General features: G+C 33.1%; 1 protein-coding gene across 1 annotated transcript in view; it reads right to left on the reverse strand.

Annotated features, from left to right (window-relative positions):
- Positions 1-4410: 4410 nt before the first annotated feature.
- The window catches only part of GRIA4 (glutamate ionotropic receptor AMPA type subunit 4), a 660370-nt gene continuing 638393 nt past the window's right edge, over positions 4411-26387 (reverse strand). Inside the window, exons 14-16 of the mRNA XM_052652329.1 lie at positions 17297-17411; positions 8464-8598; positions 4411-4575 (exon numbers count right to left, since the gene is read on the reverse strand). Coding sequence (XP_052508289.1) covers positions 4411-4575; positions 8464-8598; positions 17297-17411 — 415 coding nt within the window. The remainder of the gene's footprint in view (positions 4576-8463; positions 8599-17296; positions 17412-26387) is intronic.

Consider the following 26387-nt stretch of genomic DNA (forward strand, 5'->3'; position numbering starts at 1 on the left):
GTTGGTCAAATGTATAAACTCTGAGAGGGAAGTTATAACAATTTACTTAAGTAGATTCTCTTTGTGTTTAGGATTATAGGATTACAAATCTTGTAAATAAGTTCTTCACTCAAGCCATGAATTGGACATTATAACTTAACAGATTATTTACTTAATGATGTTATTATCTAATTGAATAATGATCTATGTTTTATGCTTTATTTTGTTGTTTATGATACTTTTAAGCCAGCACCGGTGGCTAAAAAACAGTTATGTGTTCTGGCCTACCATTTTCTTCAGATTCAGAAAAAAATAAAATGAACCTTCATTCTTTGCCATGTAGAAGGACAAGTCTCAATCTAGGTTTCTGCACATTTTTTTGTGTGTGGGAAAGAGACATGTTATTAGGGTTACTTTTGGCCTAGCATCAAGCCAAACACAAGATTTAGAATTTTCTCCTTGACTCCCTCCTTTAATCCAACCAAAAATACCAGTCTGGGGAATGTAGGAAATTTTAATCTGCAGGTTATGAGAAGAAGAAATACATCAAAAATTAAATACTTACCATGGGAAAATCACATGCCATACATTCCTGTTCCCATACGTTTTTTTGGTTACCCAGGGGATTCCTATCTGCCTTTTACCTGACTTTCTACTCTCTTAAAGTTCCGTTTTTCCCTTATCTTTTATTTTTCATTTCTCAGTCCATTTTTTCACCCAAAGGAAATAAAATCAAAGCAAGATAAATAAATAAACTGGTGTATTCTTATTTCATGAAAAGTAATTTAGCTCTTTGTTTTTTTGAGATATAATTTCCAAATCTCATCTCTTGCTCTTCATAATTTATCAAAATATTTTCTTAAAGAGCAGTTCTCTTTTGAAAAGATTTCTGGTACTAGCTGTTTAGAAAATATATACACATACCGCTGATTAAATTTGCATTTGGTTTCACAAATGCTATGTACTCTAGCCTGCTGGACTATATGAAATTAAAGCCTATTTATGATTATGCACAAAAAGGCACATTTTTCATGCAGCATTATATTCATAAGTATAAGGAAAATGAATCTGTGCAATTTTAATTTGTCTTTTCAGAAACTCTCTTGGATATAACTTTTCATTTAGCTTTTATTCTTACTGACACTTTATTGGTTTTTCCAACTGGGATATTCTATTTTCCAGGAAAACAGACCATTTTTCACTGATACTGACTATTTAAAGTTATGCTTATGCATTGAGAAATGTATTGAACACCTACTATGTGCTATGTCTTTGAGAAACAGAATAAGTTGCCAGTCAGTGGGTGGACAACCAGGTACTGGCCTGCAGCAAGCTTGAAGCAAGTATAAACAGTGTGCCATTTTCAATTAGTATCTGTTGAACTGAGTGCAATAAAGTGGTTCTCCTGAGGACTCTATATCTTTCAAATGTGGTCATCATGTACTTGCTGATGTAGTTTCAAAATTGGCTTTTCCTAATATGTTCAGGAAGGTCTGCCCTAGATGGTGATCATGCTTGCTTGGTAACTGAGTTCTTAGCTCTATAGAACTAAGAGTTTCAACTTAAGTGTTTTTAAACAACTTTTCCTAGTTTTATAGCACTTCCTCAGATTGGAGTCCAGACAGATATCACTTTTTAATAAAGCCAAATTAAAAATTTTGTTTTTGGCAAAATTATTCTATAGGAAATACAGAAATTCAACTATATAATAGGATTATTAATATAGAAATATTACTTTTAAATGTACACAACTAATTCACTCAGTGACTTAAATGAAAGCTACTTTTAGAAGTATGGCTAAAACCTTAATTATCTATGACAATTTCTCTAACTAAACAAATTATTCCACAAGTAGATAAAATTACATGGAATACCTTCCCATCTGGTCATAAAATTTATCAGATCATCTCTTTTTTTAGTGTGATAGACAGTGAAGTAGACAATGTCATGAAATCAGCCAAACTTTACTCTTCTTTTTAACTCACTGTATACTTAATACACATTGTTAATGAGAAAAAGACTGTTAATGAGGAAAGATGTCTTTTCTGTGTCTACTAAATTAATTTGATTCAATTCAATTCAGTTCATTCATTCAACAAATATTTATTAAGCACCTACAATATGCCAGGCACTGTGCTGGGTGCTGGGGATACAACTGTGAACAAGATAGACACAGTCCCTGCCCTCAAAGGGCTTACAGTCTAGTAGTTAAACAGACAAGTACACAGGCAATTACAATGCAGTATGGTAAGTGCTGTGATAGTGACAAAACATCAAAAGGGCACCTAGCTCAGTCTCATAGGCAGGGACTGGGAGACAGTCATGGAAATCTTCCCATGACAGGTAAAATATGATTTGAGTACTGAAGGATGAGCACTAGTTAGTCAGGTAAAGAGAAGATAGGAAAGTGTTATAGATTGAGGAAATAGTAAATGCAGTAAATAGCAGTGTCCCTGCTTCTGAGGTTTTTCATGGGTAGCAGAGGTTGGGCAGGGGGTGAGAGAGTTCATGGAAGAAATAAGTAAGGGTCAGGTTATAAAGTGATTCATTTGCTTTGCTCAAGAGCTTGCAATTTTTCCTGAGGGAACTCTGTGTGTGTGTGTACATGTGTGCGCACGCATGTGTGTGCATGCGCTATCAGGTTTGCACTTTTTAGGATTGCTCTTACTGCAGCACAAAAATTGAATGGGGGATGGGAATCTTGAGAATTGAAGCAAGGTGATCAGTCTTTCACCTTTTCCAATTTTATCTTCCATGATATCACACCCATTTCTCTCCAGCCCTTCCTGTTGCATACACTCTTTAAAGAGTCCATTGACAAGCTATGTATTGGGTCATCACTCACCTATAAGGCTTTCAACACCTATGAAACTCAACTTATCCTTCAAAGCCAAACTTTCAAAATCATCTTATCTTGTGCTTTCTGCCAAGATCTCTAAGTGTTGCGATGTTTATCTATGTTGTACTCATTATTTCAAATGATCTAAGCTTTCTTTTGAACTGTTAATTTAATCCCTACATAACTAAAAAGGTGATTTTTGTAAATAATCATGTATAATTTTTTTCACAATTTTCAATTGAAAACAAAGACTAATTCTTCATATGTTTTCTACCACAAACTGATTAGTGCCTTCAAATGATTTAAACGAAAAATGGGAATGTGGAGAGAAGCTCAAGAGACATTATCTTATGCAGCAAAATAGAGCCAAGTAAAATTTCAGTACGTAATTATCGGGTATGTTGTTATTATGACAATGATTAAATTCCCCAATTCAAACGTTCCATCTTTGACAATTTAACTGCTAATGAGGCAAAGATCTGTGTAAAAAATTAGCTTACTATGCAAAAATAATAAGGGCTAGCTACATTTTCCAATATGGCCTACAGTTTACTTTTACTATCCCACCTATAGGCTCATAATTTCTCAAATAATTTTTATAATGATAAGAAAAAACTTTAAGCTTTGTAAATATTGTAAGAATGTAAATATTGTTTATTCTTTTTGGTGGGTACAAAAACCACAATTTTGTACACAGAACAAGATTATAAATAATATTGATAACATGAATGACCCATAGTATCTTCTGATTCTACATTGTAGACTGATGATTTTATGTTAATGTTGTCTTCATTTTGTTCCTGGTAGTGAGACAAATGCAATCTGTGGACACTGACTCATGTGACAGAGTGAAGGTTACAGCAAACAAAATGACCAACAACTTTTATATTAAAAAAGTCTCTGAAGTTTATTACAGTGATGGCATTTATTTCAATTATTGCAATGTATTGTCCCTAAGATGGTTAGAAAAAAGAATTGTGTTGTCCTCTACTGAATTTATGTCAGTTAAAAAGCAAGCATGTTTCAGTATTTGTTTTCTCCAAAGTAAGTGTAATTACTTCCTTTAAGTTTTTTTTCCACAGGATTTACATGTTTGTTTATTATTTCTTGTCAGAGTATAGTGATTTGTTTTCTCAGCTGGATAGTCTTCCATTGAATATATGGGTGTTCTGGAGATACAGGTTAGCATATTCATTGACTTCTATAACTATTTTATGCCTTGAAATGAAGATAGGCCTTTCTGAGCAAGAACTTCACACTTTGATGTGCTAACTTGCATGTCTGATTAGTTTTTAAGTCCACTCAAGTGAAATTTGTTGCTGTTGATACACCCATCCCAGCTCCCCACCCTCCCCGACCCCCACTACCCGAAAAAAAATCTAAATTGTGAGTTTTCCTGATATAAAATCTGAGTTTGGGTTTTCGAGCTGAGCTCATGCACACGTTGCTGATGTTTAGCGCCTTAGGACGAACTTCCCGCTCTCAGCCAAAGGATTGTTTGAGCGAAGACCTGCGCTTAGCCTGTCCCTCAGGGCTGCGTTTCCATCAGTCACAAACAGTTTAATTAAGGCACTCAATTATTTTTTTGGTTTTTATGGAAGGTCCGATGCAATGACAGCCAATCCTGAACTTTGTCTAATTGTAGTTCCAGTGTGTACAGCCTTAGGGCAGTCAGGTGTCAAGACGCGACCGTTTTCACCCACACTCCCAGTGATGGATAATCTGGCTTTGTTTCTTATGGCTTCAGAAAAGGTCAGCTGGGTTGCATGGAAAGGAAACAGAAAGAATGCAGAGTGTTACAATATTTCTGTCTTTTCAGCAAAATATGACACAACAAACACCAAAATATCAATAATTAGACATCTGCATTTTTTCCCATACTCTTTTGGTCATATTAAAACTACTTTTCACAGGAAAAAGAAACTCAACCACCTGGAAGAATAAATCACTCTAGAGTTACTGGTCCTATTTAAGAACTAATTTTCTAAAATCCTGCAAGATTTTGTTTGGCAAATCTGGGCAGGACACATCTTTTAACTTGCTGCACTTTACACCCTAGTATTTCCAGTTGAACTTAGAAGGTCCCTTACGTTTGACAACAATCTTTCTTTGTATCTTTTTTTTTTTTTTTCTGTTAGAAAATATCTTAACAGTTAAATGATTGTACTCTTAAAATCATGATGAATTGTCTAAGGGAACTCTATGTAGACTATTTATAACAGATCTTCCTGTTTATAGAACACAGATCTATCCACAGATGCTTTCACTCATTCACTACAGCTGCTATAGACAGCTATAGAAAGGCAAATCAGTCACATAAAGTTCATTCTATGCCTATAATGGAAGTTAAGGCTCATATTTCAAGAAGCTTTAACTGCTTAAAGGAAAGTGCACTGTTTCAATGCTTCATGAATGGTCATCACTGGGAAACTTTGCAGGTTGATGTTATGGGGTCAGGTCTTTGAAATCCTCATTATATTCTTGCTCTGTCATATTAGGTAGCAGGTAATAATACTACACTGAGGAGAAACAGGCATCATTATTATTGAAATCTTCTGACTGTTCATTCATGCCTTTAAATTCTTTCTAGTTGCTGAGTTTCAATGTTATTTGTTGTAGTTTAGATCATAATTTTCTCATAATTCATATTGTATCTTAATTCCTTGCTGTGAATTTAAGTTTACCCAGTTCTTTTGGAAATTCTATCCTTGTATTTATTCCACCTTGTACCTTAAATATTAGAATAATGATATATTAAATATGAAATAAATGTTGGATTAAAAATGTTATAATGTAAAAGTTTAATGATCATTTGCCCTAATTTCAGAAACTTGAAGTCAAAATGCTGCTGACATATCTATGATAAACACCAAGGTCATTATTATAGTTTGCCTTCAGTGAACAATCTCAAAAATTAAAATCTATCTTTATAATCAGGAGTCAGGAGACAATCTCTACAGAAACTACTCATCACTAAATTAAAACAAACCAAGCAAGATGGCAGTCTGAATTTGTTTCTTCAGATTCCTTTTCAACATTTAATATTAAGTAAAACAATCATGTAAAAAATCTATTAGTTTTGTTTTTTTTTGAAGAGAGAAGTTAGTATTTAGTAATACTAATTAATACATAATAAAAGCATTGCAACTTTTAAGGAGAGTTGTCATAAAATCTGTTTCTTCCTTTTATTTTCTTGATTGTCTTTATAAGGAAATGAAAATATCAAAAAGGGAAGGATTCCATATCCTCTCAAGTAATCTCTCCTTCTCTGTAGATTAATGCAATTGAGTGCTGATGATTCTGCCAACTGCTTATTCTCTCTTTAAATCTTTGTGTTCTTAGTTCTTAGCATTGTTATATTCTACATTTAAATCTCGTGCTTCTTACATAAAATGTCATTTCTGTTCATCTTTATGTAATCTTATTGAGACTACTCAAACTACAAAACTTTCTTATAAATTTATAATATAGTCTGAGTCTGGTTGGATTGTTGTGGCAATGGCTGTAAATTTATTTATGTGTTTCCTTGAGGGATAATTACTTTTAGAGTAAACATTCAGGTTTTGTTTTTGAAATTCTGACACTAAATATTATCTAAATTATCAGTCATTTTCATAATTATGCTCAGTAGAATTTTTGAAAGGAAAAAGCCATATAATATAGGAGTACAATTAAAAACACTCTCAAATCTCTACAAGTGCATATCATTTAATTTGCTCTGAATACTATTACGTCTTTCCTATGAGAATGCACATCTCTTTCGAGCAATTCCCCAGGACTTTGTATTAAACTGTCATATGTGAGCATTTCTAGAATTTTTCTAGATTGCATTTGGTATGCTAAAGGAAAATTTTAAAAATATATTTTATGAAATTCATCACAGAATGAAGTCCGAATAATTGGCTGTAAAAACTTGTCACATATTGTTTTTCTGTTTGGAAATAAATCTCTCCTCAGTTATGTAAATATTAAGATGAAATCATTACTGTAATGACTAAGAAACCTTGATCTTATCAGTTTGCTTTTCTGCTATTAGAAAAGACATGCTCTAAACATTCTAATCTGAGTGAATTGACAATTTCATGATCAATTCTTTCCACAAAATTTGGAAAGAAAAAAACTTTGGGCTTGTCTATGTGCAATTGTACTCAGTCACTATTCTATTTCTAGATTATGGATAGAAGCAATTAGATCTTGATGTAAAGAAATAGCTTTTGTTCTTTGCTTTAAGATACTAACAAGTATTTCAGTAGCCTTTTTTGGGCTGTGCCACCTGGCCTGCAGTATTCTGTGAAAGCTTGGACTGCTAATCACTAGGCACTAGGCTACCAGGGAACACGCTCAATAGCTTTTTAAAATAAATAAATATAAAAATTGAGCACATTTATCTGGCATAACTTCAGGTGTACTTCTTATTCTTAGAAAAATTCTATTGGGTTTGACTCTAGGATACCTCAGGCACTAAATGTCTCTTGTGGGTTCAAATTTTCATTTATCGTTATAACTAGAATGGCTCTTATATACAATTTCAGAAAATGGGTTTTAGAGGCCTGATTTTAAGAAAAGCAACAACAAATGCTTCCAAGTCTTATTTTAAATTCATTTTCTATCATCAAAGGGAAAAAGTACTGGACATTTAGAATCTTAAAAAATGAACTTCATCCTGTGTTTCACTGAATGCTTGTAATTTTTTTATTGTCACATGGTGAGAAGATGTAAGTGAGACTGATCTGGCTCACTCAAAAGCAGTTGAAATGAAAACAAAAGTCAATAAAACTCACTGCAAGTTTTATTTTTACTGTGTCTCTCCTAAAGAAAATATATTGCTGACATTTTTGATGGAGAAATTGCCTAAAATGTTTATTCACCTCAGTGATGTTGTGAAAATGAAAATTGAATTTCATCTAATAAATGTGAATTGTAGTCAATATTCTAATGGTCACTCCTGCCTAAAGGTCTGGTTCAAGGACTGCTGCCAGATGAACAAACATCGGGGTTTCCCTCTAAAAATATAGAAAGATGGCTCATGTAAAAGAAACCAGAAGAATAGCTTAAACTCACCAAGTGTTTACTATGTGCCCTGGAGATTTTACATGTGTTTTCTCAGAAAACAACACACCATTATCAAAATAGGCAACTGTCTAGGCTTTGATAATTTGAAAAAATTTTATGCTTATTTTGTTAGCAGTAGATTATTCCAGAGAAAAGTCTGTTCTGTGTACAAGAAAATTCAGATCTAATTTCAAATTTATCCCAATTTTCAGATAGAATATACTATTTAAATAATTTTACAGAGCAATTCTGGAGGTTTACTTTTGTCTTTCAAACCCTTTCAATGCAGATATCTATTGGTAACATAAAGTTTTGAACAGTACATCTGCAGCCAAAGAAAACTGAACCACTTTGCACTGAAGTTTTCAAAAATATAAAGCTCTAAATTAGAAGCAAGCAGTACCATCACTGGACAGACAGGTCACAACACTCCATTTACAGAATGCATCACCCACTCACTGTAGTGGCCCTACGTCCTACCCCTAAATTTTAATACTTTCGGTTCCATATACGTTGTAACCTTCTCTATAGGTTGCTAAATTCTGGGTATTCTGCGAGGAAGTTGGGTTAAAAGTCTGTGCACTCTTTGCCACCTTCATTCTCTTCGCTTCTGCCCTGGACTTGTAACAGAACTCTATCAAAGCCACCAGCATTGCCAAGCCCAAGCCGCCAACCAGAATGTAGAAGACGCCTGCTACGTTGCTCAGGCTCAAGGCACTCGTCTTGTCCTGGGGGGATAAAGACATCTCAGTTAACTGTGGAAAGTCACATCCAGAAGGTGAAAGAACACATGAAATCCAAACAGCTAATTAAAGTCAATGTAATTTAGCCTGAAATTATTTAGCTTGTATAAGTCACTAGTGTAACACTATGAATTTAAACATAAAGCTTATAGTTCTTGAGAGAAATGAAATTACGATAACCAATAAATTGTATATAATTACATTCAATAAAATCTGTAACATTTTATCATTGTTAACTGTATAAAGAAGAGCACTATACTTAACCATATATGAGTATAGGGTAGCAGAAGTGGGCTTATTATTGTTAAGTTTGAAAATGACATGCTTAAAACCCAATTGCATGAGAAGGGAAACTGTTTTCCCTTTCCTTCCATTAGAAAATTTTTAGTGTTTGATGTTTCTCTTCAACAAAGCTAAGTTCATGTTTCCTACTTAAAGAAGTAAGGGACTTTAAGCTAGCAGTTTCACATCTTGTTTATCATGAATTCATCAAATATATGCAAATAGTGTAGGTACATGTTATTTATTCATTTAGTCACATATGTTTGGGAAATCTGTTGGAAAGTGGCACTTTAACATATTATATACTATTTAGGAATAACTATGTATGCAGCACATTGGTAACTTTAAGAAAATATACAAATTTTTCCATGATCAATTGAAAAAGAAGCCATTTGTGGACAGAGTTAAAACTATTTTTATTGATTTTAAAATATGATTCTATTTCACTTTAAAATGCTTATTCAGTCAATATTTTAAACATATATTCTCCAGAGCTTTCATATACATATTATTTTATAATAAATTCAGAAATAGTCAAGCATATTATTGGAAGATATTAAAATTATAACAATAATTCATATTTTTTATAAATTGTAAATCTATATTATATAAAATTATTTGAGTAGGTATTTTAGGTTGACTACCTAAAGAATGCCCTGAGGCCATCATCTTCTCAGTTGTGTGTCTTGTGTAAACTTAATTAGTTTTATTAGGAGAATGTTTAACTTAAGTATTATGTACACTATATCCACTTAGCCATGATATCAACTGATTAGAGCAAAAATTTAGGATAACTTCATTTTAAAAATTAAGTACTTGCGCTTTTCTGACTTTACATAAGGGTTTGAAATAGCTTTTTCATTATTTGGACAAGCTTGTCTCATTCCACTCTGGTTCAAAGGCAGACAGAAATGATTAAAACACAGGGAGATGCTTGAAAAGAGATCAGTTAATATTACTTTATCTCTTTCTTAAATTAACTGACGTTTTCCTATATAGGTAACTCACTTATTTAATGTCGTAGGGTAGCTAATAGATTTTTTCTTTCTACAAGAAGATACAGAAAATATATTTCAAAAATCCTCAACCATGGCTTTCAAGCATTACGTCCTATTAATTTATGCAAGTATTTAGATTCACTGATAAACTGTTACAGTTTGTTTTTTAAATGAAAACATAACTGTAACACTATTTTCATTTGTACTCAGAATCAGACTTATAACTTCATGTATTGTTCTGAAAATAATTGATATAAGATCTCTGCATGAATGAGATCTTAGAAGTTGAGGGTGTTATTCATTAACATTGATTTATTAAAATAATTTTGATAGAACAGAGTTGGAAAATTTAACTCTGTTTATCTGTCAGAACGAAAATATAATAGACCATCTTCAAACTAAAGTGGAATGATTGGCAAAACAATGACAAAAGACTGAACTTCTGAATAAGAAACATTTAATATTTAAAATTTTCTTTCGGTAGAAAACTACTGACCAATTTCCCATTTCCTGTTTTGAGAATACATCAGTTCTTGAAATAACAGATTTGATGTTCTTTGCCTCCAAAACAAACAAAAATCAAACCTGAAAGCACTACTGTTATTAGTGGTACGTATATTTGAGAATAATACAGGAATTTTATTTTTTTTATATATTTTTACAGTTAATTTAAGTTTATTTAAAAGCCTTAATATTGGGGAGCAGTTTGCAATTTTCTGAAAAGATAATCCCTGTGGCTTAAATTATTGCATTAGTTTCTAGTCTAGATAGGTATAGAGAAACATTTAGTTTTTACTGTTTCCATATACTCTTGACAATTGCTCCCATTTACTGCTTTGTGAACACAAGAGGAGGCCCCGAACTGCAGTGACTGACCTTGCTTCCAGAGTCCTTGGGTCCACATTCACCTTTATCGTACCACCATTTGTTTTTCAGCTTGTCTAAGACGCCTGCCTCACTGAGTTTCAAAACGGCAAGGTTTACAGGAGTTCTTCACGTGGAAAATAACATAAATAACATTATATATGTTATTTTATGTTATTCAAGTAAAACTACATTAGAATCGCATGGCAAAGTGACAGAGCAGAGGCCACAGTAGATGTTATGTCTTGTACTGTAGGCCCAGGTTTCGAATCAGACATAAAACTGGGGCCTGCTCCATCGCTTTAGGTAACAGGCACATACTGCTAGGGAGGATTTTTAAACAAAATGTATGCAATTACTGTGAATCCAAAACTATTAGCCTGGATTGGGTTTCTTCATCATTTTCAATTTTCCCACCATAAATGTAGAGTCATTCAAAATCTAGAATCTCTTCAAAAGTGGCTATAGGTTGACAGACTTAAAAAAATAGAAGCTAGATAGGACTGGTTTCTTGCAGGCAACATTATTCAGCTAATGAAATTTTGCTTTATGCTTTAAAAGTACAGATACTGTAAGTATCCATCATTAAATTGACTCCTCTGCCACTCTCATCCAAGACCTAATTTAAAGAGGAGGGTGATTCTGATTCAAGTGTTACTGACACAGAGCTACCTCATGCAGAGGAAAGTCCTTATAAGACAAATATGTAAATCATTATTTTAAAGTGTAAGCCAGTGCTGATATTTTCCTTCTGAATTACAGTATTTAACTTAAATATCATCAGAAATAATTTTCATCTATCTTGAATCTATCATATGAATATATTCTGAAGTGCAGTGACGATTTTATATTCTATAAATTTTTACCAACAAATATAGATTAGGGATAACCAAGATTTTTATAAATAGACAGACTCTTCATGCTATAAAATTCCTTTTCTTTTTTCTATCGTCCTTGAGTCCTTCAATACTAAATATTATACAAGGAGTCTGAGAGAGGAAATGTTCACTGGTCGGTCAGTATGAGGGTTCTGAGGAATCTAAGAATTATTCTCTCATTCCCATGTTAACCTCTGTGTGTAGAATAAAGGCTAAGGAGATGGGTGGCAAGCAGTAAAACGTAGGACCTTCTGTTTTTATTATAACAATAGGTATTATTATTCTGTTTTTGTGGTTGTTTGGTTTTCATTTCTTTTTGCTTTTTACAAACATTCAAAGAGAGACTGCTTGCATTCCTCTTGACATTTTTAAGGCTGCCACAATCATTTTGTCTGGCTGTATCACCTAATGCCTCACTTCTAGGAAATGTTGGATCCATTTGGAGAAACACAGTATATATCTATTTGGTTACAAGGAAATTAATTCCACAAACCTATCTACACAACTAGGTAATGCAGTAATAATGATGCTGATGATGATTCCTAAAACTTACTGAGCACTTACTGTGTATCAAAGGACTATTAAAAGCATTTTACATGTTTAATTGCTATTATCACCTGTATTTTACAAATGAGGAAATCAAAACACAGAAAGGTTAACTCATCTAGGCACATCTAGGAAGGAGCTGAATCAGGGTTTGTAATGGTCTACTTTCATAGCTGTGTAATTAAAAATATTAACAACAGAAGACTCAAGAAATAGGGATTTCTAGTTTGTTGAGTTTTCTGATTAACAGTTAAACTAAAATTCACTTTTTTAAGGTATTGTTGGTTCTGAAAAAAGTTTCTAAAGTATATTTTTCTTTTCAGTTATATGGTTTTTGAATTCAACTTAATTTTTGTACCAATGTTATAAGATCTTACAAGGTTTATTGTTCGATTTAAAAATATGCAATTGCCACATTCCTAGAATATTATATTACTTTTTTGTATTAAAATCTAACAGCATGATTTAAAACTGTACTAAAAACTGAGTTTGGGGGCGGGGTGAGGTGAGGATTATGAATAACTGGAGTCCTTGGTTAGCCCCAGTTAATCTAGATTTTACTATCTATAACCTCCCCACATCCACATACATCTACTGCTTCCATTTATTAAGTGATTGTTATAAAACCACACCTGAGTGTTGGTTGGTGAACTGTGAACTTCGAGAATAGAAGATATATGTCATTCATCTTTATAAAATATTTACAAGGGTATATGACTCAGGTTAGGTGCTCTATAAAATTATTACATCTGAATTATTTTGAATCCAGGACAAGCACTGTTTAAAACTGATACTAAGGGGTTTTTGTTCATCAAGCTAGCCTACTAAAGCCTTTTTAACACATGTACAGAGTACATTATTGGAGTAGGAAATGGCATCCCATTCCAGTGTTCTTGCTTGGAAAATCCTATGGACAAAGGAGCCTGGCAGGCTACAGTCCTTGGGGGCACAAGGAGTCGGACATGACTTAAGGGACTGAGCACGCAAGCATAGAGTACATTATATTAGCCCACATTGCACTTCTTGAATGGGTTGTGGTGGGAAGAGGAAGATTTAATGCTGAAAAGAGAAGGAAACTGAAAGCAGTTTCCTTTAAGTTTCTTATAGAAGGGAAGCTGAACGCAAAACTATATATTAAATGAAGACTGCCTTTGACTTACCTCTCTCCTTTCCTAAGGTATCATTTCTCCTACCTGCTTCATTTTTCCCTTCCCTCTTTGCCCTTTCTGCTATTCACTCCAGTAATTTGGTTTTAGAGGATAAAATTAGATTAGAATTTTGAGTATAAGCTATTTATCAATAACCAAACTTAATGGTCAAGTGGTGGAATGTCAGACACTGAGCAAGGAATTCATTACTAGGAGAGTCCTTCTCTAAGGGTTAGCTTTCCTGATTGATCTTTGTTTAATACATTTTTTCCTGCTTATGAATGCATGTTTTCCATAATAATTCCTTTATTATTGCATTGGTTTCCATGGCTGTGGATAAGGCCATTTGCAAGTATAACATATTTTAGTCAGGCTGTATTCTTTAAAGTGTCAAAATAAAAACTGGATATTATGTGATTTACTATACTCTAAAGAACTCATTATTTGGTAATCACATTTACAAAATGGCTTTAATATAAATATCTATATCTATGAGTATGCCTATATATATATATTATATGTATATGAGGAGAATAAACTATAAAACAAGCAAAAAATCAATAATTTTGTAGATAGTATTAGCATTATGGGTCATTAATGTTTATAAGCATTGCCAAAATTTCCTATTAGAACCTGGTTTAAACAATTCACAAAGAAATAGGGATAAAATTCTGTGTATGGTTTGTGCTCAGACTAAATCATAGCAGATTAATCAAAGGGGATATGTTTTAGACACTGCAGTGAAACTTATAATTTGGTTCATTGTCAATTAGGGAATTTTTGTTATTCACAAAAATGAGTATGGTTTTCTTATGATCATAAAAATGACCACAGGACAATAACATTCAAATGAGTAATTTTTCAAGCAAACAATTTCATCCTCTCCCAAATCATGCTTTTCCACTTTATTTCATTTTACATATCAGACTTTTTACCTTATTTCTTTTGTGGAGCCACTGGTTCTGGGAATGGCTATCAGTTGAGCTGATTATTTTGTAGCCATGGAGTGCAAATGGAAGCTGTCACTGTGACTCTAAATAATTTAGTTGTTGATTATATTAAATCATAAGCTCCTTGATGGAATGAATAGTACGTTTTTTTTTTTTTTTTTACCCACAGATACTGGTGCATGGCCCAGGTAAAACACAACTTTACTATTATGCCATTGTGTGAAAGTCTGGAGATATCTTTCCTTGTTACAGTCCTGTAAATAACAGGTGGCTCAATTGGCTCCTCACTGGAACCTATTCATGTGTGCTACAGCTTTCCATGCTTTTCCCCCTTCACCAGATGAGTCACTGTTAGGAAAATTAAGTTTTTCCTACTAAGACTGTATATCTCAAAATCAGATCACATCAGATAATTGTATACTTGTGATGAGATCTCTGAATGTGTACTGTACACAATGTGCATTGTAGATAAACTGGCAGCATTTAATTTTCTCTTCTGCTTTGGCTTTATACTTATCAAAGCCCACAAGCCAGCATCATCTTCCAATTCAGTATTTCTCCTCCTTTTACCTTTTTCAATAAAGATCAGGCCAAATGGAAGGGGTGAGCTAAGTTCAAAAAGAAAATCAGTCAGCCAAAGAAGGTACAGAACAAAAATTAAAAAGCAGCAACTGCCTCCTGATAGTTTACTTTAATTCTAAGTTAGGTCAGGCCATTTAAAATATCATCTTTTAAAATAGATGCAGACTTATTGTTGTTCAGTTACCCAGTTGTGTTTGAGTCTTTGTGACCCCATGGACTGCAGCATGCCAGGGCTCCCTGTCACTCACCATCTCCTAAGGGTGGTATTATAATTACCCATTCTATTGGTGACAAATATTACATCAGTACACAACCTACTAAAATTTTTTTATAGTATGAAATCAAAATTCTTGAGGGAAAATAGAACGTAATAATTAACATGCATTTTATGTTAATTTTTATAGCATTTCAGAAAATGACTTATTAGGATATGAAATAATATTTTCATATCTTAAATTTATATCTAAAAAAATTGAAAATATTATCTTAGAATTTATGTTTGATGAAAGTAACAGGGGCAAGCAGTTTGATTTTTGAAAACTACAAGGTTAGCTTCATATTTATTTCTTTAGATGACAAATATTTATTTGGTGTCCATTATGTACCAAACAATGTGTTGGATGCAAATAGATTAAATTCAATTGAGCTGTCCAATCCCTTATTTAAATAAATTAAAAGGACTTTTGTTACATAGATTTTTTCCATCATGTGTACATTTCTGCTTCTCTTTGCTTATTTTTCTGTGGAAAGAGCCTTTAATGTACACTAAAACAGGAATTCATTATTTTTATGGAAAACTTTATATGTTAAGCAATGTTATACGTTGTTTATATTTGTGACAAAAACTATAAATTTGCAAACAATTTCTTTTCCTAACTGAATAGAATATCTTCAATTTTGTTTTCTCTGGTTCTATTAGAGTACATTTTCTTACATTTCTAATTTGCATAAAGGAGAGGTTATTATTGTAAATGAGTAATTTTCTGTTTATGTGCATATATATGTATGTATTTATATTTTATGAAAATGGCCGAAATGTTCTAGGCAAGTTGGGGCACCAAAATACAAAAGAGTTAACACTCCTAAAGAAAACAAACAGTTGGTGTCTTGAATGGAGGTGCCTTAAAGGGGAATCATCTCAGATGAACCCTGATGGCTCTCTAGGGGGCTCATATTCTCCCTCAGGATAGTAGATGAATGATGAGAATTGTGTCTACACCATTTTGTTTTTTCGTCTTCTTTCATGCCTCCTTCTATTGCCGAAATAATCATTTGGCAAAGTTTATTCTTTCTCTTCCTGCAACAGGGCTGGCAGGATGCGCAAGGGAGCTGAATTTGAAAGGCTTTTCAGATCAGGATCGAGGGGGAAGTTATCAGCATTGAAAGAGGGTGAGGTTAGCAGTTTCCTTGACAGATACTCCTTTTCTAAAAAAATAATTATTTTAATTGGAGGATAATTACTTTAAAATTTTGCAATAGTTTTACACTACTATATGTAAAATAGACAGATGCTCCTTTTAAATAGAGCTTTGGGCTTGGTGGCCAGCCAAGTGAGAGAATTTGTAACCCAGGGAAGAACCTGAAGAAGAGCAAGGCTTCTTGTTTCGGGCACTACTCTAGAATTTAAAAGAAAGACAAGAATGTATACTTTAAAATTTTTAATGTTCTTACATACCAGTGGAAGATATGTAAGGAAAGAAATTCAGTCAGAATGTTCCCATCTCTAGATTGCTTTAAGTCTTCTACAGTGAAAAAGAGCTCTGAAACACTGGTTAATAATTTCTGCTAACTGCATACTTTCTTAAAAAGACACCGCTTAGAAATAAAAATAAAACGTTATTTTATGAAGCTGGAAGTATGACATGGATGTGGTAAAGATAAAGCTGAGTTGGTCTTGTTTTTACAATCCTATCTTTCTTTAGTTTGATTCATTTATGGAAGGCAGAACCGTATAGTTCATAATTTCTTTTGATTTGTTATGTAATTTGCTATTTAATGGAAGCCTGACAGTTTTACATGGAGAAATGTCTTTCTGGAAGGTACGTGGTCTAGGTGAGGCTAGACTATTGCTATTATTCAAAACTATTTTGTGGCAGCTCTGGTGAAGAAAACAAGACAGATTGACCCTTTCTGTTCTCTCTCCTCATCACTTTCAAAAGCCTGCTTTCTAACACCAAGGTTCCTAGGACTATGTCTGATCTGTAACTTCTTCCAAACTGGAGATTTAAGTGACAGTTTTAGTTAGATTTGTTAGTGTGTCCCCAAATTGATATTGTTTGCAAATATTTTTGCTTTGACAGTAATTGCATACTTAAGTTTGTGAAGGGATTTGACTGGCAATTCCCGTGGTATTCGCAGGTCTGAATTGCGTCTCCTAGCAGATGCACCTATTACTTCACACACTGTTACCCGCTCTTGGTGACATTGAGGCTAACCTTGGAGTCACCTCCCCCGCTGCCACATTCTCCTTTGTCGTACCACCATTTGTTTTTCAATTTGTCCAAGAGGCCTTGTTCATTCAGTTTTAAAACTGCGAGGTTAACAGCATTTCTTGAAACGATAAAACATATCTTGTAAGAAACTGCACAGCTGTTAAGATGTTAGAAGGAATGAGGGTTTAAGCTCTTTTATAAGCTTCTCCCAGATGCTAAATAAACCTCTCATTTTGTCATCCTGCAGCCCCTTCTACCAGGCAATTGTAATTTCCTTCAAAGTATATTAAACCTATGGTATTTGGTGCTGTTCACTTTCACAGTTCATTTATTATCAAGTAACTGACATCAACATCAACCAATTACATGATTTTTTATTTTTGCAAAACAGTAATAAACTTAAATTTACTAGTAATTGAGAACGATTGTGTCTTGAATTCCCTTGCTTCTAGAATGTCAATGACAAATAGGAAAAAAAATGAAAATACATTCCAAGAAGGAAAAATATAATTGCACAAACAAATCAACAAATCTGCAACTAATTTTTGTGTACTGACTTCCTAACAAAGAGTATGGCTTAATTATTATTCCTTTTATTATTTGTATTGGTTCAGTTTTCTGGTCTGGAAGTCATAGGATGATGGTCAAAAGAACGGTAGTAGCAGCTCTCAGGGAAATTATATTTGAATTCTGTGTTGATTTTTAAAGTCACTAGATGCTATTTAGAAAACAGGATCATACATCCAACTTGATTGTTTAAATTGTATAATTAAACCCCAGGAAAATATGCTGCATGTGATATGGGCAAACAAACACTAGATTAGATTTCCTCCATGTGTATCTCTACAGGGGATAAGGGTGGCATATTCTAATTATTCCCTAAGAGGTTTAAAAAAATGTGTCATGGGTTTTGCTTCCCCTGTACTTGGTTTCTTTCTTGCTTTCAAGGTACAGGTTTTAATTGAACCATTAACTTTAAAAAAAAGTTTTCCCAGCATTTAATGAAATGTCTGTTAAATCTAGTGTGTGGCTTATATACTGAGAGACTTTGGGTTCAGTTTGTGCCATTCTGTTTGATAATTGCCCAGTTTGGTGACTGATTAATGACAAATTAATAATTATATTTAATACTTAATTTATTATTATACTTAATTAATTAATAATAAAATAAAAACAACCTCATGTTAATGGATAGCATTTGAACATTGATTTGCAAGTGAAATATCATTTAGTTGATTAATAAAATGCATTGTTTGTTTCACCACAAATCAGCCTATTAAAATATTTATTCTCTTAAAATGTGTTTGTAACATTTCAGGTAAATTATGTCCATTTTCTAGTGTTGTAATGGTCTGATCCACTTGGAGAGTAAATATTTCCCATGAGTAAACCACATACTTTGAGAGGATGAACACTTTCTAAGAGTTAGATTGCCATTTACTAAATGCTAATTAAATAGTTAGCTGTTCCCACACTCTGAAGTAAGTCCCATGCTAGTGGTGTAAAATAAGTAATATACTTCTTGAAGTGAAAATTATCAGTTTAATCAGCAAAAGGACCAGACTGAAATGTAGGAATAAATGAAAACTCAGTGCGGCTAGAGACATCTATTTTTTTAAAAATGCTGTTAGGAGAAAAGAATTGTTTAATTTATTTTCCACAGAAACTAAATTTGTCTTTCATTGAATTGAAACTAACAAAAGTTTTCTATTTTGGATAAAATTGTTCTTATAATCCATTTTATTTTAGTCTTAAACATTTCTATCAGATTCTTTTTCAGTAAAGTGCTATCCCAGTTATTTTATATGTTGGTTTAGACCACTCCTTTGATAAAACTGTGATCATTTCATGAGAGGGTTATTTAACAGGGTTATTAGCCATATCCAAAAACAGTTTCACAGCACAATAGAAAACAAAAAAGCAAAATTAAAAAATGGATAAGGAAAAAAAGTTTTATGTTGAGAAAATTGTTTGGAATAAAGCTTCCTACAAAGTTATTCTAAGACATTGTCTTTCTAATAACATCTAATAGGCCATGTAAAAACAGCTCAGTTTCACACTGCTATCCATATATGTGCATGTATGTATATCTATATTAGTCAATATAACACTCTTGACCAGTAGGTTAAGTCACTGCCCAGTTCACAATTAATCCACATTTTCCTTTGGTTCCTCAGTAGAATTCACTTAATACTATCACATGTAAAATGTACTTTCCATAAATGAAGGCACTTTGTAATGAATATTTAGGGACAATCTTTAGGATTTTGAGGACTTCCCTGATGGCTCAGATGGTAAAGCATCTGCCTACAATGCAGGAGACCTGGGTTTGATCCCTGGTTCAGGAAGATCCCCTGGAGAAGGAAATGGCAACCCACTCTAGTACTCTTGCCTGGAGAATCCCAGGGACAGAGGAGCCTGGTAAGCTACAGTCCATGGGGTTCCAGAGAGTTGGACACGACTTCACTTTCACTTTCACTTTCACTTTAGGATTTCAAGATTTCTTTGCCTTTTAAAAAGGCTTGCTATTTTCTGTAATTGTCTGACTCAAGATGTAATTTCTTTATGTAATCAGTTTAGGTCTAAAGATTTCCTTAGACTGCTATTTATAATACAGCACAAAGCACATCTGTAAGGACCATTTGAACATCTGTTCTACTTTATGGAATGCATCACTTTTATGTATTATTAATAAGAATCAACTGACTTTTAAACTGACTTTTAAAATATACATAAAGTTACTTATGATGGTCTATAGTCCCTGGGGTCACAAAGAGTTGGACACAACTGAGCATGCACACACCTAAAGTTACTTTACTCAGTTTTCTAGATTAGATTAAAAACCATTTTCTATCCAGGTAAAAAGGGAAAGGAACACTAAAGACATAATTACAAGCAAGCCTAAGGAACTCAGAAGGAGTCAGGAAAATAAAGGACACAGAAAGCAGATCCTTGCTGCAGCACATTTTACTATTGCCTTGAAATTCCCTTCATACATTTCAGACATAGATTTTGAAATCTATGTCAACAAACTAAAATTGATGATGAGAATATTCTTGTCTTGATTAAGCATTAGAGAAATTGCAATAGTGATCTGCCAAGCAGATAAGAAAAAAGAAAAATATTGAGGGTTATGTTTTACATTAATTATTCCCTTCATTCTATTAAATGCAGCTTCTATAGAATAAACAAATGAAATAAATTGCTTTTTAAAAATGGAAAGAGAGGAAGAAACAACAACTGATCACATTTTTTTGCTAGAGATGTAAACCACATTTGAGAGCCCAGGTATGTTGACCATGACTGTTTATAGACTACAACAGGAGCTATGTAAGATACTTATTTGCCTTGTCCTTTTATGAGTCCTAGGTAAGAAAAAGCCCTCTCCAAATAGGTTTTTCATGGTGGTGAGATGATGGGGAACACAATTCAGGGTTGAAACAAAAATGTTCACCCAGTCAAATTTCAGGAACTCTGGAAAAATTTCAAGGGTTTTTATTCCTGAATTGTTGTCCAATTGAGTTTGAGATTATGAAATCTATCTCTCATTGCCCAAGCCTCTGGGGCCCATTTTTGTTAACTAAACAAAAGCTATAGAATGGGAACTAATAGATTTAAACTTCTTCCATTTATTAATTTTGTATAAATTAATTTAATGCAAATTAAGGTTTTCTTGTTGAAAACAGGCTTAATTCAGGCTAAGATATTTATATTTTCCTCTCTATCCTCCCATAAGTAATTTATTATTAATCTATAGATTTAGATACTCTTTTATGCTTACTTTATGCCTTACTCATTGTATTTACTTCTAGACCATAATTCTTATAGCTTTTTTCTGTTAGTGAGATATTAACATTCATATAGAGAAAACTTGAAAGATTTGTTTAATAAAGTACTCATGTTTTCCTGGATTTGAGAATATTATCATAAAGGACCGATATACAAGCTTTAGATATAGTTATTGTTTGTACATAAGAAATTTAGGGTATATATAATTTCTAAAATAGTCAACAATATTATATTTAATCTAGTTAAAGAAAAATTAATTACATTTTACTCAGTAGGATGAATACTTCATTATTGTCTCTGATATCGATAATATATGGGCTTAATGGATTTTTTTTGTCTAAATCACTGTGTAATTTTGCTAATGCTTTATTATCCTTATAAAGAAGGATTCATTGATTATATGCACATGAAAAAGTTTCCTTAGTTTTAGGCCTGTACTCTTTTAACTTGAGTGTTCTTTTCATACTTAATTCTCTATAAAATTTAAATATCAGGTGTTACAATATCCAGAATATTTACCTGAATGATGCTACAAAGTGTTTTCATACTCCTAGTAAATTTTAATATTATGTGACTCAACAAGAAATTGTGTAAAATACCTTAGAAAATCCTTTAAAATCTGCAAAAGACATTGGTAGATAGTTTATGCAGGAAGAAGTACAAATGATATAAAAATGACTTACTCTTACTTGGAATTAAACTAATGTGAATCAAAGAAATGCAAATTTTTTGCTCTTAATATTAGAAAATATAAAAGTAAGGATAATATTTAATATAGCCAAGGATTTAATATTGTCCTGAAATTAGAATGCACTGAAATAGAATAGAAACAAAATAATATGGTTTTATAAAACAAAAAATTCAGTTATTACCCTTGCAAATTATTAATAACAATTCCCCTTTGAGGAATCTATCCTAAGAAATAAATTAATGATGTTGACAAAGTAATATGATAAATGTTATAGCATGTTTATATAACAAAACATTGAAAGCAACTTACTTGCCCAACCAAAAGGGAGAATTAAGTAGATTTAGTGTACAACAGTGGTTTTCAATCTTGATTTAAATATTAGAACCATTTAATACAAATACAGATGCTCAGGACTAACTTGCTGTATCAGAATCTTCTGACGTAGGGGCAGCGTGTATACATTTTTAGAAAGCTCCCTAGAGGATAGCAATGATAAGCACCAATAATCCATATGACTGAATGTTTAACAATCATTATAGGATTTTAATGACAAAGGAAATGCTTAATGTTGAGTGAATAAAAGAAACAAATTGTATATTCATTGTGATCTTAATTTTAGAAAAGATATATAATGTTTGTATGTATGTATATATATATATATGTGCCATATATATATATTAAATATTTATTTAAATTCTGTTTATTTGTATATATAGATGTTAATGAAAGTCACTCTCTGTAGGTAGTAGGATTATGATTGATTTGGCTTGCATATTGTTCTTTGTGCTTTCCCACTCATTCAAAATTTTCTTCAATGAAAAGTGACACTTTAGTAAAGAACAAACAAAACTACTCTCTTAATTATTTTATAATATGCATATTAGAATTGTTTCATGCAAATTAAAATATATATTCTATTTTGGATCAAGAAAGATTAAGGAAGTTAGAACTTAGAAATTTTTCTTAAGGATCTCAGGAAAGCATTCATTGTTTGGATAGTATGGTTTGCTTTGGCTCACTTGGTTTTGTGTCTCTAGTCAAGGCTGGATGGAGAACATGTGACACATTTGGCTTCTACAAAGGTTCTACCTTATTTGAGGGGAGCAGGCCTGTCAGAGAGGTGTGAGTCTACCCAACAGAAGGTATCCTCCAGAGGTTAATGGAACTCTCAGTGGCCTAGAGAGAAGCCTTGCTGTTTCACAAAAATTACATAGACAAGGTGAATTTTTTCCCTTAGGACAGATTAAATGAAGGTGATTGTGAATAAACTTGAGTCCTGCTAAATTGGCCATTATATATATCTATATATCTATATCTATATCTATATATATATATACACATACATACATATATAGCTTTGTTTTTAGAAAAAGATTATATGGTTGGAAGCTATGTTCTTTTTCAAATGAGTATTAAATGCTAAGGAAAAACTTTTTTCAGAGGTTTTAAAAAAGGGAATTAAAAAAAAACAAAAACCTTCCATCATACAACATACTTTTTCTATCCTTCTTTTTGAAATCATGCTAAAATTGCAGATTGGAAAACTCATCTGATTTAAATTTTGTTGTGTAGCAGGTAAATATATACAGAAGTTTTTCCAGGGCCACTCTAATAGGAAAATAGTAATTTCATAAAATATAAATAATGGCCAACTCTGTATAGACTAGTCATTCTGATATTTAAATGGCTGCATTCTCAGTATTTTAACAAGTGTTATGTACATGAAATTTCATCCCATATGGAAGATGAAATAGGTAGACAGGAGCAAATGTCACAGAGGATTTTACTTTTGTGGTTTAATCATGTCCTCCCGTTCACTCCCCACCCTTACATAAAGGTAGCTAGAGGAAATTAGCAGGAAAACTGAGAATTTACAACAAATTCCAGAACTTTGTATATAGTCAGTTAATAACTAACTGATAAAAAGAACTATTTTATTACTTAAAGAAATATAGAAAGTGAATAAAAATCAATAGGCTATCAAATAACTAAATAAATCTGATATATGGAAAGATATTTGTTTCACAGTTCTACCCTTTATCTGCTATGTAGGCCTGGAAGACAAGCTAATTCTTAGCATTTATCAATGTTCCACTGTTTTCATTTTAACTTGTAGCTATGCTCTTACTATTTTTCCCTCAAATTTTTCCTTCCAGTAAATAAGCACAAGACTTTTTTTGCTTCTTTGGGTTCGTGTGCTCATTTCCAAAGGAAGAATTTGGGCCAAGTTGTTCTATATGTATATGCAGACATTTTTAGAAAAAATATTAAGGTTTCACTCCAGCTTGCTTATGTGATGACAGTTAAGGTTTGCATAAAGTGGCACTATTGGAAGTCCAATGTGCTATCCATTGCCTAGATGTCCATCAGCAGATGACTGGATAAGAAAGCTGTGGTACATATACACAATGGAGTATTACACAGCCATTAAAAAGAATACATTTGAATCAGTTCTAATGAGGTGGAAGAAACTGGAGCTGATTATAAAGAGTGAAGTAAGCCAGAAAGAAAAACACCAATACAGTATACTAACACATATATATGGAATTTAGAAAGATGGTAACGATAACCCTGTATGCAAGACAGCAAAAGAGACACAGATGTCTAGAACAGACTTTTGGACTCTGTGGGAGAAGGAGAGGGTGGTATGATTTGGGAGAATGGCATTGAAACATGTATAATATCATGTAAAAAACAAATCACCAGTCTAGGTTTGATGCAGGATGCTTGGGGCTGGTGCACTGGGATGACCCAGAGAATTGGTATGGGGAGAGAGGTGGGAGGGGTGTTCAGGATTGGGAACTCCTGTACACCCGTGGCAGATTCATGTTGATGTATGGCAAAACCAATACAGTACTGCAAAGTAAAATAACGTAAAATTAAAAAAAAAAAAAAAGAAAGGGAAGAAAAAGAGAAAAAAAGTGGCAGTATTGATCAATAATTTAATATCAAAATTCAGAGGGAAAATTATTTAATGTGAAAAGGCAATTCAGACCCAGCAAGATTTATAATGAGCATTTGGAAACCACTTTTATAATGAGGGATTTCTTGTCTTTATTTTGGAGTTTGGATGACATATATGTAATTAAGTTATATATATAGAAATGTACATCATGAGAAACGCTGGGCTGGAAGAAGCGCAAGCTGGAATCAAGATTGCAGGAGAAATATCAATAACTTCAGATATGCAGATGACACCACCCTTATGGCAGAAAGTGAAGAGGAACTAAAAAGGCTCTTGAAAGTGAAAGAGGAGAGAGAAAAAGTTGACTTAAAACTCAACATTCAGAAAACTAAGATCATGGCATCTGGTTCCATCACTTCATGGCAAATAGATGGGGAAACAGTGTCAGACTTTATTTTTCTGGGCTCCAAAATCACTGCAGATGGTGATTGCAGCCATGAAATTAAAAGACACTTCTTGGAAGGAAAGTTATGACCAACCTAGATAGCATATTCAAAAGCAGAGACATTACTTTGCCAACAGAGGTCAGTCTACTCAAGGCTGTGGTTTTTCTAGGGTCACGTATGGATGTGAGAGTTGGACTGTGAAGAAAGCTGAGCGCTGAAGAATTGATGCTTTTGAACTATGGTGTTGGAGAAGACTCTTGAGAATCCCTTGGACTACAAGGAGATCCAACCAGTCCATCCTAAAGGAGATCAGTCCTGGGTGTTCATTGGAAAGACTAATGTTGAAGCTGAAACTCCAATACTTCGGCCACCTCATGTGAAGAGTTGACTCACTGGAAAAGACCCTGATGCTGGGAGGGATTGGGGGGCAGGAGGAAAAGCGGACGACAGAGGATGAGATGGCTGGATAGCATCACCGACTCAATGGACATGGGTTTTTGTAAACTCCGGGAGTTGATGATGGACAGGGAGGCCTGGAGTGCTGTGATTCATGGGGTCGCAAAGAGTCGGACACGACTGAGTGATTGAACTGAACTGATAGAAATGTTTGTATTTCATATTTCAATTGAATGAAAAAGAACTGAACAAATAGAGTTAACATTGAGCTAGATTCCAAGAATTGTCTCTAAATTGTGTTCTTTGGGATTTGAGTGATTAATTCCTATTTGAGAACTAGGCCCCAAGAATGTGATTCTTAGAAAGAACACTATTATTTTTTGTGAAAATATCTGCCACTAGTTTAGGTAGCACACTAGCTAGAGATTATGAAAAACAGCAAAAACATTGTATTTTAATATTGAGGTTTTTAAATGTAATCTTTACAAATATTTTATTCAGCCTGATTTCTTGATTTTTGTCAGGTTTAGGTCGCAGACTAGAATTTTTTGCCCTCTTTTGGTCATAGACTTGTTTTAGAAGTCAATGAAAGCATGTATACTTCCTCAGGAAAAATGCACAAACATGCAAAACTCAGACAGTTTTAGGGAACTGCATGGAAACAAAATCTGCCATGCCAAAATATATCTGGCATGTGAATTATTTCAAGATGAAAATAATCATGGCCCAAAAGACTCAAGAAGAAACTTTGATCTTCTTGCTAACTCCCTTAAGAATTGAGATAGTATTCCTCTGTTACAGGAATAGAGTTACCGCCAGGGATATCTGCAAAGAATATTGGCTAGGTAGGTATCATGGGGGAAACTC

The sequence above is a fragment of the Budorcas taxicolor genome, chromosome 15 (assembly GCF_023091745.1).
Source record: "Budorcas taxicolor isolate Tak-1 chromosome 15, Takin1.1, whole genome shotgun sequence".
Taxonomy (NCBI): domain Eukaryota; kingdom Metazoa; phylum Chordata; class Mammalia; order Artiodactyla; family Bovidae; genus Budorcas; species Budorcas taxicolor.